Source organism: Mustela nigripes, chromosome 2 (genome assembly GCF_022355385.1).
Source record: "Mustela nigripes isolate SB6536 chromosome 2, MUSNIG.SB6536, whole genome shotgun sequence".
Lineage (NCBI taxonomy): Eukaryota > Metazoa > Chordata > Mammalia > Carnivora > Mustelidae > Mustela > Mustela nigripes.
Window position 1 is genome coordinate 105,418,194 of NC_081558.1, and position 16,995 is coordinate 105,435,188.

Below are 16,995 nucleotides of genomic sequence, written 5' to 3' on the forward strand. Positions count from 1 at the left end.
AGAAACCCTAGCCTCTTGTAAGGCTTCCATAATCCATCCTGGAAAATCGTTTGGGATTGATGCACAATCCCAATCCAATCCATTTTCTAGTTTGCAAAGGAAAATCCGGTCCGGCGTTTATTTTTAGCAGCGCTTCCCTGTGACCGAATGCTACAGCTCTTCAACTGGGATAACTGAGGACCGTATTGGGGAGAGAGGCGGAGGGGGCGGGGGAACGGGAGGCGGTGAAAAGGGGAGGTGGGAGGCCCTGCGCATGCGTGCCAGCGCCCATGCAAATCTGCTGTACATCCAGAGAGCAAAGTGGGATGATCTGTCACTACACCTGCAGCACCACGCTCGGAGGACAGCTCTTGCTCGCAGCTTCCAGACCCAGGTAAAAAAAAAAAAAAAAAAAAAAAAAAAAAAAAAATGAGCGGGCATCGTGCATGCATTTCAATACCAGATGCGCGTCGCAACCTAGCCCCAGTAAAGGCAATCTGCTGCTGCTGCTGCTAAGTGTCCTTTGGTGGCTGATTGCAGCTTCAAGGTTTAAGAAATCCCATCTTTCAGGAAGCCTGAGGGGGAAGGAAGGAAGTACGGGCGAAATCATCAGATTGGCTTCCCAGCTCTGGGAATCTGAAGCGGGCCCACATCTTCCGGCCAACTTCCATTGAACTTCCAGCACTCGAAAGGGACCGAAATGGAGAGCAAAGGTATGTGGTTGTCCCCATCGGGGGACTTCCCGCTGCATGTGCGTGTGGCCAGGGCAGTCCTCAGCGAGGGGACTGCAGTGCTTGGGGAGAGAGCATCATACTAGGTCGATAGGAGGAGATGCTATGTCCGTTGCAGCACCCGGGGAGTGTGGCAGGAAGGCGACTTCTTTTTAACTCCCACCGCTTGGAAGACAGTGTTTAATACTCCATCAGTTGCGTAGTGAAGTGTGATGAGTTTTTTTTTTTTTTTTTCTTTTTGGGTGGGTGGGGGGAGAGTCTTTAGATGGTGGGGGAGGAGAGAGATGTTGGTAAAGCAGTTTCTTTCCTATAGAATGGATGGGCTCGAATACAGATATTTCATTTGCTTTAGGATTGCTGACAGGCATGTTCGTATCTGATATCCAATAATGCATTGCTATAAAAAATGTTTGGATTTCTCCACCCCCACCGCATAAAGATGGTATTTCTGGGTGTGTATGACCACATCCTACTGCATTTTGAATATATATCAGCAGAGAAATTGGGTCTATTTGAAACAGTGTGCGTTAGAACTGACCTCTAAGGAGAACAGTGTATCAGTACTGCTTGGCTCCCATGCATGATGCATTTACTAGTTCTGGACATGTATACATTAATATTCTCCTCGTAAGCAAATCTGTATACTACACGCATACAAACTGGTAAATGAACTGTAAAAATCAACTTGTGATGGCATATTTAACACACATAAACAGAATGTATTTTTTGTGAATTGTAAGGTTGGCGATCCTTTGGGTTTAACTCCATCTATGCAGGTTTCTTCTTCCTCCTCCTCTTCTTCCTCCCCCTTAAAACACCCACCAGGTTGCAAGAACCTTGAATGATGTGGTCAGATATCCAGTAGAAACATTGGATGTATTTAATTCTGGTGAAATCAGAAGAAATGATGTCAACTTTTATGAAACTATATTCATTACCCAGAACTCGAGAAGCTATATTTGAAACAAGGTTTTATTTTTAAACCGGGCATGTCAGTCATCGTGGTAATGTGCTCAGAATCAGGGAGTGGTGGTGGGTTACCTATTTCTGAGCTGATTAATAAAAATGAAGTGTTGAATGATAGCAGGTATGTGTTCAAGAAAGTATTTTAAGTATTTCATTAGAAGGCTTAAGTATTTGAACCTAGGTGAGGACTTACAGTGTGAAGAGAACTAAATTGACATGGATTTAGACTGGTTGGCAATTTTCAAAGTAGACAAATTATTCTTATGATTTGCTGATGGGCATTTCTATGATCGACAGTGATGTACATACATGAGAGGATCCATGTCTCCATATACACGAGGCATATATTTATTAACTCTCTTCTGTAATCCATTTTTAATGGAGAAGCCAGTTTTAACTCATAGAGGTCTGTAATATCCTAGTTGATTAAGTATTTCTGGCACATAAGTTAACAACAGAGAAAGTATCATTTTACTCTAAAGCAGTTTTTTGTACTCAGATGACACCTGCTATTTGGTTATTTGGCAAGGGTTCTTAGTAACACTTTTGCCTCCAATTTATACACTAATTCTTGATCCATGATATAAAGAGGATTTATCTCTTGGTGATACTTTTTTTTTTAATTTCCCTTCTTTGCCCATAAAATATGATACCTGTCACTCAAATTTCCAGGTGGTTTATATCTCGGATCGATAACAGTAGTGTTCTAGCTATTAAGTACTGCTAGTCTTGGGAATTTGGAATGGAGAAAAAAATATATCTAAGAAGAATCAGGCCAGAAGTTCTATGCCAATCCAGAGTGCAGTGATACAGGCGTGATTCACAGCACCGACCCAAAGGCAATGAAGAATTTTGCCCCAAGCCAATATTGTGGTCATTTTGCAGAGGTAGCGTAAGTACCTGGATCAGGTAAAAGACACATTGCAAGTAGTTATACATTTAGTTCTTAGACTCCCTTATAACACTGAATTAGCCAGGTAGTGATCATATTAAGAATGGCTAATTACTTAAACATTGTCCTCACTTTCTCAGTTGATGCAAAAGGCACAGCTAACAATGGTAGCTAACTTGAAATTTTTATTCGAGAAGAAAGAGAAAGAGTATAGTAAGAGGAGTGTATCCATATTTTATTCTAATCTGTGTGTCTTTCATACTTTATGCTGTCATGTGCAGACTTCTTCCCCCAGCAGATTTCAGTTTAATTCTAGGAAGACATTCTCAAATGTAAGTACATTAAAAAAATTTTTTTTTCTACTGGAAAGTCTAACACAGATTCAAATAGTGTTATTGCATGACTCAGTTGAAGGTTCAAGAGTTCTCCATTTTATAAAAGAATTAAATGGCCCAATTAACTTTAAATATCATTGCCAGCCTTTGACATCCTTCATGTTACCTCCAACATTTGAAAAACGTTTCTTAGAACACTTGTCCAGAGTCTCAAGCAGAACATGTCATTTATAAATAAGATAAAAAATGTTTGCCCCCTTACTTAGTACTTTGCATCACTTCCTATCATCTAGGGTAAGGAAGAGAGGAAAATGAATCAATAGACTGAACAATCAATCAAGATTTAATTTTAGAGATTTTTATGTACATGGTAATTAATATCACCTCAAAGATTTGGGTTGGTGCACAGTCTGACCAACTTTGACAGAATTTGTGCCTTGTACTGGTTCACAGACTTCACTGTGCATTAGTATTCCCTGGCATGCTTCTTAAACATCCTTATGCCCTGCCAAAGCCATCCCAGTGACATCAGAATGTTGAGGTGAGAGAAGCACAGGTGTTTGTTTGTTTGTTTGTTTGTTTTAAGGTGCCAGGTGTGGCATTGTTTGGGAGCCACTCATTTAGACTTTTGATAACCAAAATGTGATTTGAAAACTGGTCTTTTTAGAACCACAAAATCTGGATCTTTACTACAGGCTTATTGAGTCAGAATCTGATTTTTAACAACATCCCCAGGTAATGTACATGCAGATTAAGTTTGGGATGCATTGATTAAGTGTCAGGAAAGCGGTTCTTTGTCCCGTTCTCTCTCTTCTACGTTTTTTTTTCCTTTTCTGCCTGCACCACATCTTTTCTTTGTTAAGCTAGATTCTCAACCTCAGGCTGGCATATTAGAAACACCTGTGGAGCACTGAAAGCATAAAGATGCTTAGGGAACCCTTCTAGACATTCTAATTTAATTGGTTCTGGAGTGGGACCTTAGTGTAGGTATTTTTAAAAAGCTCCCCAGGTGATGCTAATGGGTGGTCAGACTCAACCACTGGCCTAGGCCCTTGCTGCTCAAGGTGTAGCCCATAGTCAAGTAGTATTAACATCATCTGGGATGCAGAAACTCAGGCCCTACCCTAGACTTACTGAATCCAGTAGGTCTTTCAGGAAAATCTGCTGGTTGTTCACATGCACATTAAAATTTAAGCAGCACTGGTCTAGATCTTAGGGAACTGACTGTATCTGAGACTGCCAGATCAGTCTAGAGGATGTGATATCCTCGAATCAATACGGAAGCTCCTGAATATGTGATTATGTTCAAGGTCTTTGGTTGGTTTTGGAAAAATGGAGATGAGATGATAAGAAATTCCTTGCTTCATAGTTAGATCAGAAAATGGACTCATTTTTAAATACCCTCTTGCTTTTCCTCAAGCCATTTGTTTTCAACACTTATTCTATAGGTTCAATCTGAGCTTCTAACCACCTCCTTGGTATTAACCCAGATTAGTGTGATGTTAGACTGCTTAAATCAAGGTATGTCTTACAGGGAGTATAGCCTTAGCCTCTTCCCATGATTATATGTCCCTGTTCAACTCTTTTGAGATTCATTTTATGTACCCCTTGCTCCATAAAATCTTCTCTGACCTCCCACACCTAATTAGTATTTTGTTGGCATACTTTATATGACCTAAGTACCTTTTTGTCCCCCATGTAAGACATTTCCTACAATCAGCATTGCAGTTTTTGTGTTCTTTACTTAATTAATATTTATTGAGCACCTGGTATATTCTCAGTGTGCTTACTCCTGAGACTGTAAAAGAACATGAAGATGCAATTTCCGGTCTTAAAGATCTCCCTCTCAAGTCTCCACTAATAGATTAACCTTCCTGTGGGCATCATTTGAACCTAACATTCCTGCAGCTACCCAGCTGCCGGCTTCAGACAAAATGTTTTTGTTTACTATAGGTTACATGTGTTGAATTGAATGGTCTTACTTAGTTTACCAGGCCGTGTTCATGCATCCAGGAGATGGTACATTGGAAAAGGTGAAGGATGTTTGGCTACCAAAAACACCGGTTTAATTCCAGACCACAGAACTCAGTAACGTGACCTGCTTTCTCTGTAGAGAACTGCGCATGTATTCCCAGTGAAGATTCACCTCTGTTCTGGGTTTCACACCAATCATTAGAGTCGAACCAGGGGCTGGTTTATTTAAGGCATAGAACAGTCATTTCTTAGAAACCAGGGTGGTCCACTCTGCAGGAGAGAAAGGAAATATATATGAAGTAACTAGTTTAGCAGAGAGGGGAAGTGATTTTAAGAAAAGCTATTTTGTGGTTAGAAAAGAATCCAAAATTCTGAGCCATTGTGGTGGGATAAGCAAAACTTTAAGGCAGTGAAAAGCATCTAGAATAGGCATTGGGCTTAGGAGATCCATGTTCCTACCCGGTTCTAATATGTAACCTTGGACAAATCATTTTCCCTCTCTGAGTCTCCTGATTCCTCAATATTCAAGGGAGTTCATTTCATTCAATTCAAAATATTTATTTAGCTGCTGCATTGTTCCAAGCACATTGTTAAATGCAGGGGAGGAGAAAGAAATAGTGTATTGGTTTGCTTTCTAGAAGCTTCCAGTCTTGGGGTACATGGACAGGCCCAAGAGTTGTTGATTTCCAACATGGTGTGTTTTTTCCTCATTCAGAGTTCCTTTCCTTTTTCAGAGTTCTAATGGTTGGAATAAAGTCTTCCAGTGATTGTGGCTTCTGTAGAGGCTTTTCACATTTCACAGCAACAGTGCCTACCTTTTGTTCCTCCTTTGGTTTATCGACACAAAGTTGTTGTGTGGGGAAAACATTTGAACTCAAGCTAAGTATTCTAAAAGTGGTACTGACTGACCAGCTCCCTTGCTAGTAACCTATTGTCTGACTTAGGTGCTTATCATGAGGCTTGTTAGCATTGGGAATGAGTCTAGAGGTGGTCAGGAGTGTCATCTCCTTATCTCTGTCTTGTTATTGCCTTTAAGCTTCTGATGTACTGACCCTATTAGGCATGGTGTTCTGTACCCATTAAGTGGCCAATTGTGGTATATTGGATTTTCTGACTTGTTACATACTAGCAGTCATAAATAACATTCATGAGATACTTTGTATCTTTCAGAGGGCTTTTAATATATATCATTGCCCTTCAAACCCTGTGGTCAGGCATTTTAACTTCATTTTAGAGATAAAAAACAGAGGCTCAGAAAGACTAAGTGACTTAGGCAACTCATCTTATTTTTGTTTCTCTGTAAAATAAGAATTAATTAATAATAAAATAAATAATAAGTACATAAAATAAATAATATAATATATACTAACATAATATAATATAAATAATAAAATAAAAGAAATAATAAAATAAAATAAGAATTATTGTAGCCACCCCAAGCCCCATACCATACTATCATGATTATGAGATAAAACTTATAGCAGTAAAGCAGGTAGAGTTCCCTAGAATTATTGTCTTTTGGTACTATTAGCTGTTTGTCTTTTCATGAGAACTGAGATCCTGGAGGGGAACAACTGGTCCTTCGCCAACTTTGTATGCCGTAAAGATGCTCAACAAATCATCTCCATTCCTTTTGTGCATATTCGGTATTTCTGTAGTAATTTCTCAGACATCTGCATTTGTCTCTGTTTTGCTGGGACTTAGTCGTGAGGCAGTTACATAACATCGTGTGGGTTTGGGGATGGAGATGCATTAGGTCCAGTATTACACCTTGAATGGGTTTCAGACACTGACCACGTGAAATCAGATGATTAATAGCATTCTCCATCAGAGGTACACATCAGAGTCATTGAGAATGCATGGGACACGGGACTGGGGTATTTACAAAGCACCTTAGATGATTAAGGTATTCACTTTCCATTATGAGTCAATAGATGAGCCACAGGGGATTATGAAACCATAACATGCACCTGAATCCTTTATCAGGAACACTAAGGACTCCTACTGCCTGGATCTTGAGTATTATTATCTATAGTGTTAAGAGAGTGACGTGTAGACAAGAGACCTAATTCCTGTACTACAGGCTTGGGATAGCAAATAGACAGGTCAGTAGATGGTAAGTGTCTGAGGCTAAGAAGACACATCGTTTCCCCCAATATCTTTGTCTTCATCTCCTCATTAGCATCCTTGCATTCAGAACATGGTGGATGTTTTTTCTTTTCTTCCCCCCCGCCCCCAGGATCTCTGCCTATAGTTCTAATTTTAGTTGGCTCTTCTCTCCATTTACTTTTTTTTCTTTTAAAGATTTTATTTATTTATTTGACAGAGATCACAAGTAGGCAGAGAGGCAGGCAGAGAGAGAGAGGAAGGGAAGCAGGCTCCCCACTGAGCAGAGAGCCCGATGTGGGGCTCAATCCCAGGACCTGGGATCATGACCTGAGCCGAAGGCAGAGGCTTTAAGCCACTGAGCCACCCAGGCACCCCTCTCCATTTACTTTTTGAAACAGTCTCTGTCTCCTTGTCTTTGGGAATGTGGGACTCCCTCCCCCTGGTGGTATTTTATTGGCGTGATGAACCTGATGGCACCTTGGAAGAAGTCCCAAAGGACACCTGTTGCTCCTCCACAGACCATTTTTCTTTTTTTCAAAACATATATTGGCTTTTTAGCCAAAAGACCCCCCCTCCCCAAGCACTGATTCAGAGAGCACAGATTGAAAGTGGTCTTTAAACTCTGCAAAAGAAGGGAAGGAAGCTGCTATTCAGTGGTTAGATTTTTGTTTCTCTCCTGTTTCTGGACTGCCAATAGCCTGAGAAGCAGCCCAAAGGCACTCGACTGTAAAAACACAACACAACACGACACAACACAACATAACACCACACCACACCCAGAAGCTTTCAGAGGCCATTCAGAAAATAACTAAACATATCAAAGATTACCTTAGCTAGGAGGCAGGAGGAAGCAGCAATGCCAATCTGTGGATAATGTGTCCATCTCTCCCTACCCCATTCATTCCTACCGTTATCACCCATGTAGAACGATCAGACTTTCCTTTAATCCGCAAATACTGATAACATGCAAATAGGTTGAGCAGAGCTTAACACTAGGTGAACTGGGACATTCCTTTTCAACTTTTTGGAAACCAAAAACCTAGATATGTTTCTGACTTCCAAAAAAAAGTGACATAATTATTCTAATTGTTAAAATCTGCTAAGTTTAAAATTAGATTACTTATGCAGTTTTCTCCTAAAGCACTTTCATTTCAAAATATTTTTAACATTTCTAGTACTATTTAAAATTGAATTTGATTTACTTCTTTTTCTCTTCTTGGATTTAAAGGAGAATATTTGCTATATGTCAAGAAAAAGGTTGCCATGTAAATCACACTTTATTTGCAAGTCTACCAATGATTTAAAATGAGATGTCCTGAGTACTTTTTCCCAGTAGGCTTTGCATCAGCATCATTGTAAAAAGCAAAGTGATGATGCAAATAAAGCAAACCCTCAATAATATTGAGGCAAGGGAGACAACCAAACAGGAGGGGAGGGAGGCGGGGGGTGGGCTAAATGGCTGCTGGGGATTAAGGTGTGCATTTGTGGTTTAAGTACTGGGTATTGTATGTAAGTGATGAATCAGGAAATTCTACTCCTGAAACTAATATTGCACTATATGTTAGCTGACTGGAATTTAAATACAAACTTGAAACAAAAAAGTAAAGACTTTGTTTAAAACAACAACAACACTAGTATTAAACTAGATGCTAGAAAACCTGGATTCAGGTTCTAGTCCCTGTATTCAGTGGTCGGACAATCTCTTGAGAGATTGAGAGAACAATCTCTTCCTTCTTGTCTCTGGAGCTCAGTGTCCTAAGCCGCCTTTTTTTTTTTTTAACTCTATTTGCCTATTGATTTCTACTTTTTAAAAAAGAAACTGCTTTTTCAGCTAGTATATAATCTTCCTTTACTTCATCCTTTTTAGACTTGAAGTCTATGAAAAATAAAACGTGGTGGTCATAACTACCACATTAATTTTTTAAGGACCCGCTGTAGGATTGAGCTAGTTTTGGAATACTGTGAGTTGTGTGACTAACATTACTGGGTCTGTAACTGAGCTGAGCAATTAACTTGGTTCCAAGTCAGAAAGGACTAAGATGAGGAAGAGAAATTGCTATGTGCCTGGCATTTGTAGATTACATGATCATGGCCAAATATAGCCCCGGGTATGTCTGACATGTGAGGGCTGAGGGGGCTTTGTGGCAAAGACCCTGGCTGGGGAGTCTGAAGATTTGGACTTGAGTCCTGTTTCCCACCCCAAATCATGATGAGTTTGAACTGGTTACTTCTTTCTCTGGTCTTGTTTCTTCATCTGTGAAGTATGAATGGAGTAGAGGCAAGATTCATTTAATCTCTGGGATTGTCGGAACCAGCATTTGTGAGGTATTTATGTAGGGACTACAGTGGATTAAATTCTGCTTAAGGATTTATGGTTGGTGCCTTGGTCTCTCCTATTTCTTTGGCTGAGTGACATGTTTGCTCAGCAGATTGTACATTATGGTTTTATAACTTTTTTTTTAACCTCACATGTGTCTTCTTTACAATTAAGATTAGTTTATTTATACATCAGTCATATGTGAAGTTGATTTGGTAGCTATGGCTTTCTCCTTTCTCCCAACCTAACTGCACCTCACCACTAAAAAAAAAGTAAAGACTAAAAGAATGCTGCAAGGGATCCAAGTGTCTAAGTGCTGAGTGTTTTAGTGACATAAGAGAAGGAGATTTGATTTTCTTTTAGCTCTCAATCAGCAGTAATATATTATTCAAAAATAATTGCATTTAGTCCTTCAATCTTCAAACAATTTAAAAACCAATAACTATCTCTTCTGATATTTGATTGGCTACTGGTCATTCTAGATAGAAGATACAGTTTTGCTTTCAGATGAAAGTGATCCAAAGTCTAAGAGTTTCATGGTTAATAAGCTAAATTTCTTTATTGCACAAAGAATGAAATATAATGATGAGGTTGGAGTGTTTAACAGGAATGTGTTGATGAACATGAGCTATGATCAGAAATACTCATGACATGATGGTACTTACAAAAACCAGTGATGTGGTTCTATGTACCGATTATATTAATGTGAAATTTATATGTCCATGGACAAAGAGTAGATATTAATATGCAAGAAATGGCAATATTTGGGTAATGATAATTGGATTTTGAAAGGATCTATTCCCCATTTTTAAATTTTTCACTAATATTTAAGTTTGTTTTTAAATAAAACAAAGGACCACTAGGTATTTGAGCCTAGTGATAAACTTTTAAACAGATCTACTCAGACTGAACTCAAGCAAATCTCTCTATTCTTGGTTTTATGCTTTATTCACATGAGTCATTAAAAGGACATTTGAAGAGGGGTGCCTGGGTGGCTCAGTGGGTTAAGGGTCTGGCTCTTTGTTTCAGCTTGGATCATGATCTCAGGGTCCTGTGATCAAGCATCGGGTTAGTCTCCATGCTCTAGAGATTGCTTGGAATTCTCTCTCTGGCCCTCCCTCACCCCTGTGCAGGCCCATGCTTGCTTGGGTGCGCCAATGCTGCTCTCTCTCTCTCTCTCTCCAACAACAACAACAAAAGGAAGATAGAACATTCGAAGAGATTACTGTCTTTTGAAATAATGCTTATGTAGCTTTTGCTCTGTACCAAGTGCTGTGTTTTACATATATTGACTCATTTAATCCTAGTAACAATACAGTGAGTCAGACACTATTGTTATTCCAATTTTAGGGAGTGGAAAAACCAGGTTTAGTGACTTAAAGTATCCAGCCAGGATCCCAGAGCTAGGAAGTGGTAGACTATCTTCTTAGTCTGTGAGTTTAACCCCTTCTGAACGTCTAAGGCTTATTTTGCTCTAGTCTGGTAAGTCAGTTAACCTTCCATTGTTGCTGAAAAATTAGCTCAGCTGTGCACACTCATATGAAATGTGTACATTTCATTAACCTTTAGGAAGCCTGATCTCCGTAGGCTCAGTCTCCCCCAAGCCCGGGGCCAACGAGAGCTGATTTAGGGAATCTCTCGGAGTTCCTGCGTGCTATCAGGTGGGTATGAGAAAGAGCCCTCTGCTCCAGTGTGCCTTCCGTTGACTTCCAAACCCAACAGCTTAAGGAAGCATGAGGTTACAACTTCCTTTTTTTCCCCTCTTTACCTCACCTCGAATAATTGTCTTGCTTATCTGGGAAGCTCAGTGGTATGGTAGAAAGATTATAAGGCATAGCAACTTGTTAATGCTTTTGCCTTGGGCCAGATCTATCTCTGTGCCTTTGCCTCTTCATTTGTACCACATCTCTTTTAAGTTAATGGAACAAGGAAGGAAAATATATATAAGGAACCAAGCATAAAATCAGTTCTCAATAACAAGAGCATTGCTTTTGTGGTTACTATTTGACCCTTAAGCTCACTACTTCCTCTGTTCCTGAATGGGGCTGGATTCGTATCTCAAACTCCCCATTACCATGTTAGCTTGGTTCTAGGGAACTAGATGCAGCTTCTGGTGTCCTTCACACCATAGGAACACTCCTGATACATGACAGGATCCCTGCTTGATGTTGGAAACTGCTACCTGTCTTACTCATAGTGCCATATTCTTTCCTCCCCCTGTCATTCCCTTCTTCCTCCTTTGACATGAGCTATGATGTGTCTAGAATTGGTTCTACTCTTCCCTTCTCTTGAGACTGCTGACCTTGCTGCCATCAGTTTTTTTCTTTATCTTGCCTAATTTATGCTCACTTATTTTTCTTATTTTTCTCTGGTTGGAGACACCAGAATGCCATGCAACTGTGGTGTATGGTTCAAAATGATAGTTGTGTGTGTGTGTGTGTGTGTGTGTGTGTGTGTTTAAATTTTATTTATTTATTTGACAGACAGAGATCATAAGTAGGCAGAGAGGCAGGCTGAGAGGGGGGGGAAGCAGGCTCCCTGCTGAGCAGAGAGCCTGATGTGGGGCTTGATCCCAGGACCCTGAGATCATGACCTGAGCCAAAAGCAGAGGCTTAACCCACTGAGCCACCCAGGTGCCCCAAAAAGGTTGTTTTTAAGACATACTGCTTTTATCACACTCTAAAAATTGAAGAGTAATGACATTGTTTGGTTAATCTACTGCCTTTTTTAAGTCAGAATTTTACTAATTTGTTTCCATTATCTGGCCTAAAGTGAAGTCCAGTTTCCTCAGGTTATGTAGACAAGGTTCTTTTATACCTTGTTATTGAAGATAGAAATAAATGTGTATTTTGCTGATTTTTTTTTTTAAAGATTTTATTTATTTGACAGAGAGAGATCAAAAGTAGTCAGAGAGGCAGGCAGAGAGAGAGGAGGAGGCAGGCTCCCTACTGAGCAGAGAGCCCAATGCGGGGCTTGATCCCAGGACCCTGAGATCATGACCTGAGCCGAAGACAGAGGCTTAACCCACTGAGCCACCCAGGCGCCCCTATTTTGCTGATTCTTGAGGAATGTTAGAATAAAGGATCATGGGTGGGATTCCCATGAAGAAAACATATAGCTTAAAAGAGTCAGCAAGACTATTCCTAGAAAATCAGCCCAGTACAACCACACTGGTTATTATTAATAATGTAAACAAATAATACATGTATACAAATAATAGGTTTTTGGATGAATTATTTATCCATTTATCTGTGCCACGCACATTACTTGCTATTGGGATTAAAAATGAAAAAAGACAGTTTCTGACCTCATGGAGACCTCATAGACCAGCTTTTGAAGATAGTAGACACAAACAGAAGTCTGGGAAGAGCTGACAGCTGGCAGTGCATGGGAAAATTTAGTTTCAATTTTAAATTTACTTGTAATATCACATCTTCTGTGTGGATTGCTCTGGCTAGGTGTTAACAGGCCAGGAACCAATGAATATGACAAGTTTCTATCCTTTCCTATCACACAGATATAGAAATATAATCTGTGGAAATACAGGGAAGGGAGTTGGCATTTGAGCTGGGTCTTGCAGAAAGGAGGAATGGAAACATTGGAAAAGTATTGCAGAGGGTAGACTAGTAGGAGCAGAGGTATAGATTCACTGGTAAACATGTTGCAACTAGAAAAATTTTAAGTGGTTGGTCGATTCATTCATCTAGCAACTATTTGTCATGCTGGACGCTGTTCCAGGTGCTGAATATGGTAGTGACAAGTGTCCGTTCTCATGAAGCAGGTAGGTTTGGGGACAGGATATGATGAATGAGGAATCATGAAAGATTGGGAGAAAATTGTGGAGGCTTGTTAAAATTACATATTATAGGTGATGATAACTTACATTTCAAAAACATTAATTAATGTAATTATCTTTAAAGATTAGATTCCCAGGGCTTTTACAGTATAATTCTACTGGCAAAGCTTCAGTTATTCCCTAGCTTTTCAAGAAAACTTCCACTTTACAAAGCAAGATACACCTATAAGCCTACTGCCATGGTCAGAGGAAACACTATGATCCAATATTTCACTCTATGACTCTTGCCAGTCTCTTATGCTGAGACACTTTCCTTGCTTAATGAAACAGTGAATTTCACTTCTGTTCACTTTTGGTTCTCAGTCACTTGAAGTTTTTGCATTGAAAATTACAGTTTGGCATTTAGGAGAAAGGGCCAGAGAATCTTTTTGAAATGTGTCAAGTTCAAAAATTGCTCCCTGAAGGTCTATAAATGATTATCAAGACTCAGAATTATGACAGGGCAAAAACTACACAAGTACTAATATACATGTATTTTGCAACTGTGTTACATGAAACTGTTCAAACCCTCTGGCCCTTAAGATATGAAGACTCATGGTGAGAAATATATTTGACTTCAAACTTACCGTCACTCTTTCAATGGTAAATTTTGATTTTCTGGCTATCTTTCTTTATAGAAGATAGGGAAATTAAAAAGAGCAGTTTCTGAACCCAATTTTGGTTTTGACTTTTCTCTGCACAATTCCTAGCCGATGACATTGGACGAGGTTCCTAATCTCCTGACTGTAGATTTTATCATCTACATAATGGAGAGAGTAATAGCATATATTAAAGGAGTTGTTTTGAGGATTAAATGAGATAATATATTAAAGTGTTTACTACACTGCCTGACATATGGTAAGCACTTAACAAAATGTAGCTATCATTAACTATCCCGAGACTACTTCATTACAACCTAAAATCAAAGCCATGGCTTTTGCTGAGTCTGATGGATTCTGGTTTGCTTAATTATTAAAATGAATTTCAAGCATAATATTCCAGTCTGAATCTCTAGTTTTAGCTCAACACAGAGCTGTAAAATACAGTAACCCCTCAGGGATACTGCTTTGGGATCAAAGTCTTAAAATTGTTCCAGGAAGATAATTCCTGTCAAACTGGACAACGATAATCAATGGTTGAAATCTAGAATACCACATTGTATAGAAAAGGTCTCATCCTGGCTGGTGAAAGATTTATGAACAAGATTTTGAAATTGAAGGTCAGCAGATGGTTTTCATCTAATGGCCATAAGGAGCAGTTAGACAAAAGGCAAGGACAGCCTTGTCTTTTCTCTGAGCAGCCTCTTTTGATCTTGACTGGCCACTGAATCATGTCTCTGTAAGGTTGTGAGGGTGTCGGGAGCCACTGCTCCTTCCTGTGCTACTCATTCCTTCAAAAATGTTTCTAGAACAAGAAAGTTATGAAGATAATACCTCATGAATAAAATTTAAGGTGATTTCTTCCTTTTCTTTCTTTCTTTTTTTTGTTATGTTTGTCACAGTTACAGAAAGCATATTCTCCAAGATAGTTCCTTGTTTCCTCCCTCATTTTTTTTTTCTTTCCAGAAACAATTTCTTTCAACTCTTTTTTGATATTTATTCGGATACTTTGAATACTACTCTATTCTTGCTGCCTTTGAATTTCTCAGCTCTGTTGTTGATGGAAATGAACCTTGGAAATGAGCTTTCCATCTCTTTTCATGAGCCCATTCTCACCACCACAGACATCCTTTATCCCCCCACCCCCCAGCCCCCCAATCTTCCTAGGGCTGTTACATCGGGTACTTTGGTTGGATCAGTATTTAGTAATTACATTATTACAACCACGTAAATATTTTTTGTGACTAAGCCACGTTAAGCTATGATTATGCTTCCTTTCCTCTTAAGATTTTGTGTTTTTTTTTTCTGTGATTGATAGCTGTCTTGTTTTTTTGTTTGTTTGTTTGCTCAGCTCTCTTCATAATTTTTAAACTACAAGTCTCTGCCAGAGTTCCAAATCTCATCTCAAGACATTTAATCATACAGGAACTCTATCAAGGTCATCTTCTTGAAATAATCTCTCTGAAATTTCTGACTTGGTTTTACATGTACTCTTTTCCTTGATTCTGCTTGTATGGGTTTGATTCTGGACTCTTACTTTCCATCACCTTGGAAAATCTCTGCAGTTCTCTTTGCCTAGATCTCTGGCTCTCATGGATCCTCTGTATTCTTTACTCCCTTATCCTGGTAGAATAAATTTTCCATTAGCTTCCTGAAAAAAGGATACAATGTAGTTAAATTTCCTGGGCCTTTGCAATATCTGAAAATACCTTCGTTCTTTCCTTATATTTGAATAATAATTCGGTTAGGTATAGAACTGTAGGTTGAAAATAATTTTCCTTCAGAATTTAAATGGCACCACTGTAATGTCTTTTCCTGCTTTCAGTTTTGTTGTTCTGGTCTGATGCCATTCTGATTCTTTATTTTTTGAGCATGACTGATTTTTCTCTCTTTGAAAACTTGTAGGATCTATTCTTTTCCCCAGAGTTCTGAAAATTTATAAAGGTTTGCTTTGTGTGATTTAATATTTACCCATTATGCTTGACACTTAGTAGACTGCTTTAATATGGAAACTCATATTCTTTATATCTAGAAAATTTTCCTGAAATTTTTTTCTTGCTGATTTCCTATTCCATTCCTCCTCCTCCTCCTCCTCCTCCTTCTTCTTTGTTATGCTTTGGTTCCAGCTTTTTTGGAAATCTTGTTACTTAGATGATGATATCTTGAATTTATTTTTCTGTTTTTATTTTTCATATGTTTTATCTTTTATTTTCCATCTTTTTGGCATTTTCCCCTCTTTTCTAGGTGATGGACTTAACTTTATCTTTAATCTTTCTATTAGGTTTTGTTTTTAATTTCTGATATCAGACTTTTAGTCCCAAGATCCTTATTTGTTGGTTTTCTTTGAATGTTTGATTTTATATTATGCTGTCTCATTTCACTGAGGCAATATTTTCTAATACCTGGTTGAATATAGCAATGATGTATTTTTTAGAAGTTTTCATCTCCTTCTATAGCCTTTGTTTCCAGTTAGATTGTTTGGGGTTTTTTTGTATACATTTTTTTAAGAGATTTTATTTATCCATTTAACAGACAGAGATCACAAGTAGGCAGAGAGACAGGCAGAGAGAGAGGGGGAAGGAAACAGGCTCCCCATTGAGCAGAGAGCCTGATGCGGGGCTTGATCCCAGGACCCTGAGATCATGACCTGAGCCCAAGGCAGAGGCTCAACCCACTGAGCCACCCAGGTGCCCTGGTTGTTTTTTGTTGTTGTTGTTGTTGTTTGTTTGTTTAATATTTTATTTATTTATTTGACAGACAGAGATCACAAGCAGGCAGAGAGGCAGGCAGAGAGAGAGGGAGAAGCAGGCTTCCCACTGAGCAGAGAGCCCGATGCGGGGCTTGATCCCAGGACCTGAGCTGAAGGCAGAGGTTTAACCCACTGAGCCACCCAGGTGCCCCAGGTTGTGTTGTTTTGTTTTGTGTTTAACTGGTTACTTTAATTTTTCTTTTTCATGTTGGAGACTTTTTACAAATTTTTTTTCTTTTTTTTTTAATTTATTATTTTTTATAAACATATATTTTTATCCCCAGGGGTACAGGTCTGTGAATCGCCAGGTTTACACACTTCACAGCAGTCACCAAAGCACATACCCTCCCCAATGTCCGTAACTCCACCCCCCTTCTCCCAACCCCCCTACCCCCAGCAACCCTCAGTTTGTTTTGTGAGATTAAGAGTCACTTATGGTTTGTCTCCCTCCCAATTCCATCTTGTTTCATTGATTCTTCTCCTACCCACTTAAGCCCCCATGTTGCATC

The 16,995-nt window shown here is 39.1% G+C and overlaps 1 protein-coding gene across 2 annotated transcripts in view; it reads left to right on the top strand.

Moving 5' to 3' along the window:
• Window positions 1–236: 236 nt before the first annotated feature.
• FGF12 (fibroblast growth factor 12) overlaps window positions 237–16,995 on the top strand; it is a 574,557-nt gene continuing 557,798 nt past the window's right edge. Inside the window, exons 1-3 of one of the 2 annotated variants that reach the window (XM_059391276.1) lie at window positions 237–373; window positions 550–692; window positions 2,850–2,900. Coding sequence is in view for 1 of the 2 variants with exons in the window: in XM_059391275.1 (XP_059247258.1) it covers window positions 680–692 (13 nt within the window). In the remaining variant the exon portion in view is untranslated. The remainder of the gene's footprint in view (window positions 374–549; window positions 693–2,849; window positions 2,901–16,995) is intronic. The other variant, XM_059391275.1, reaches the window with a different exon arrangement.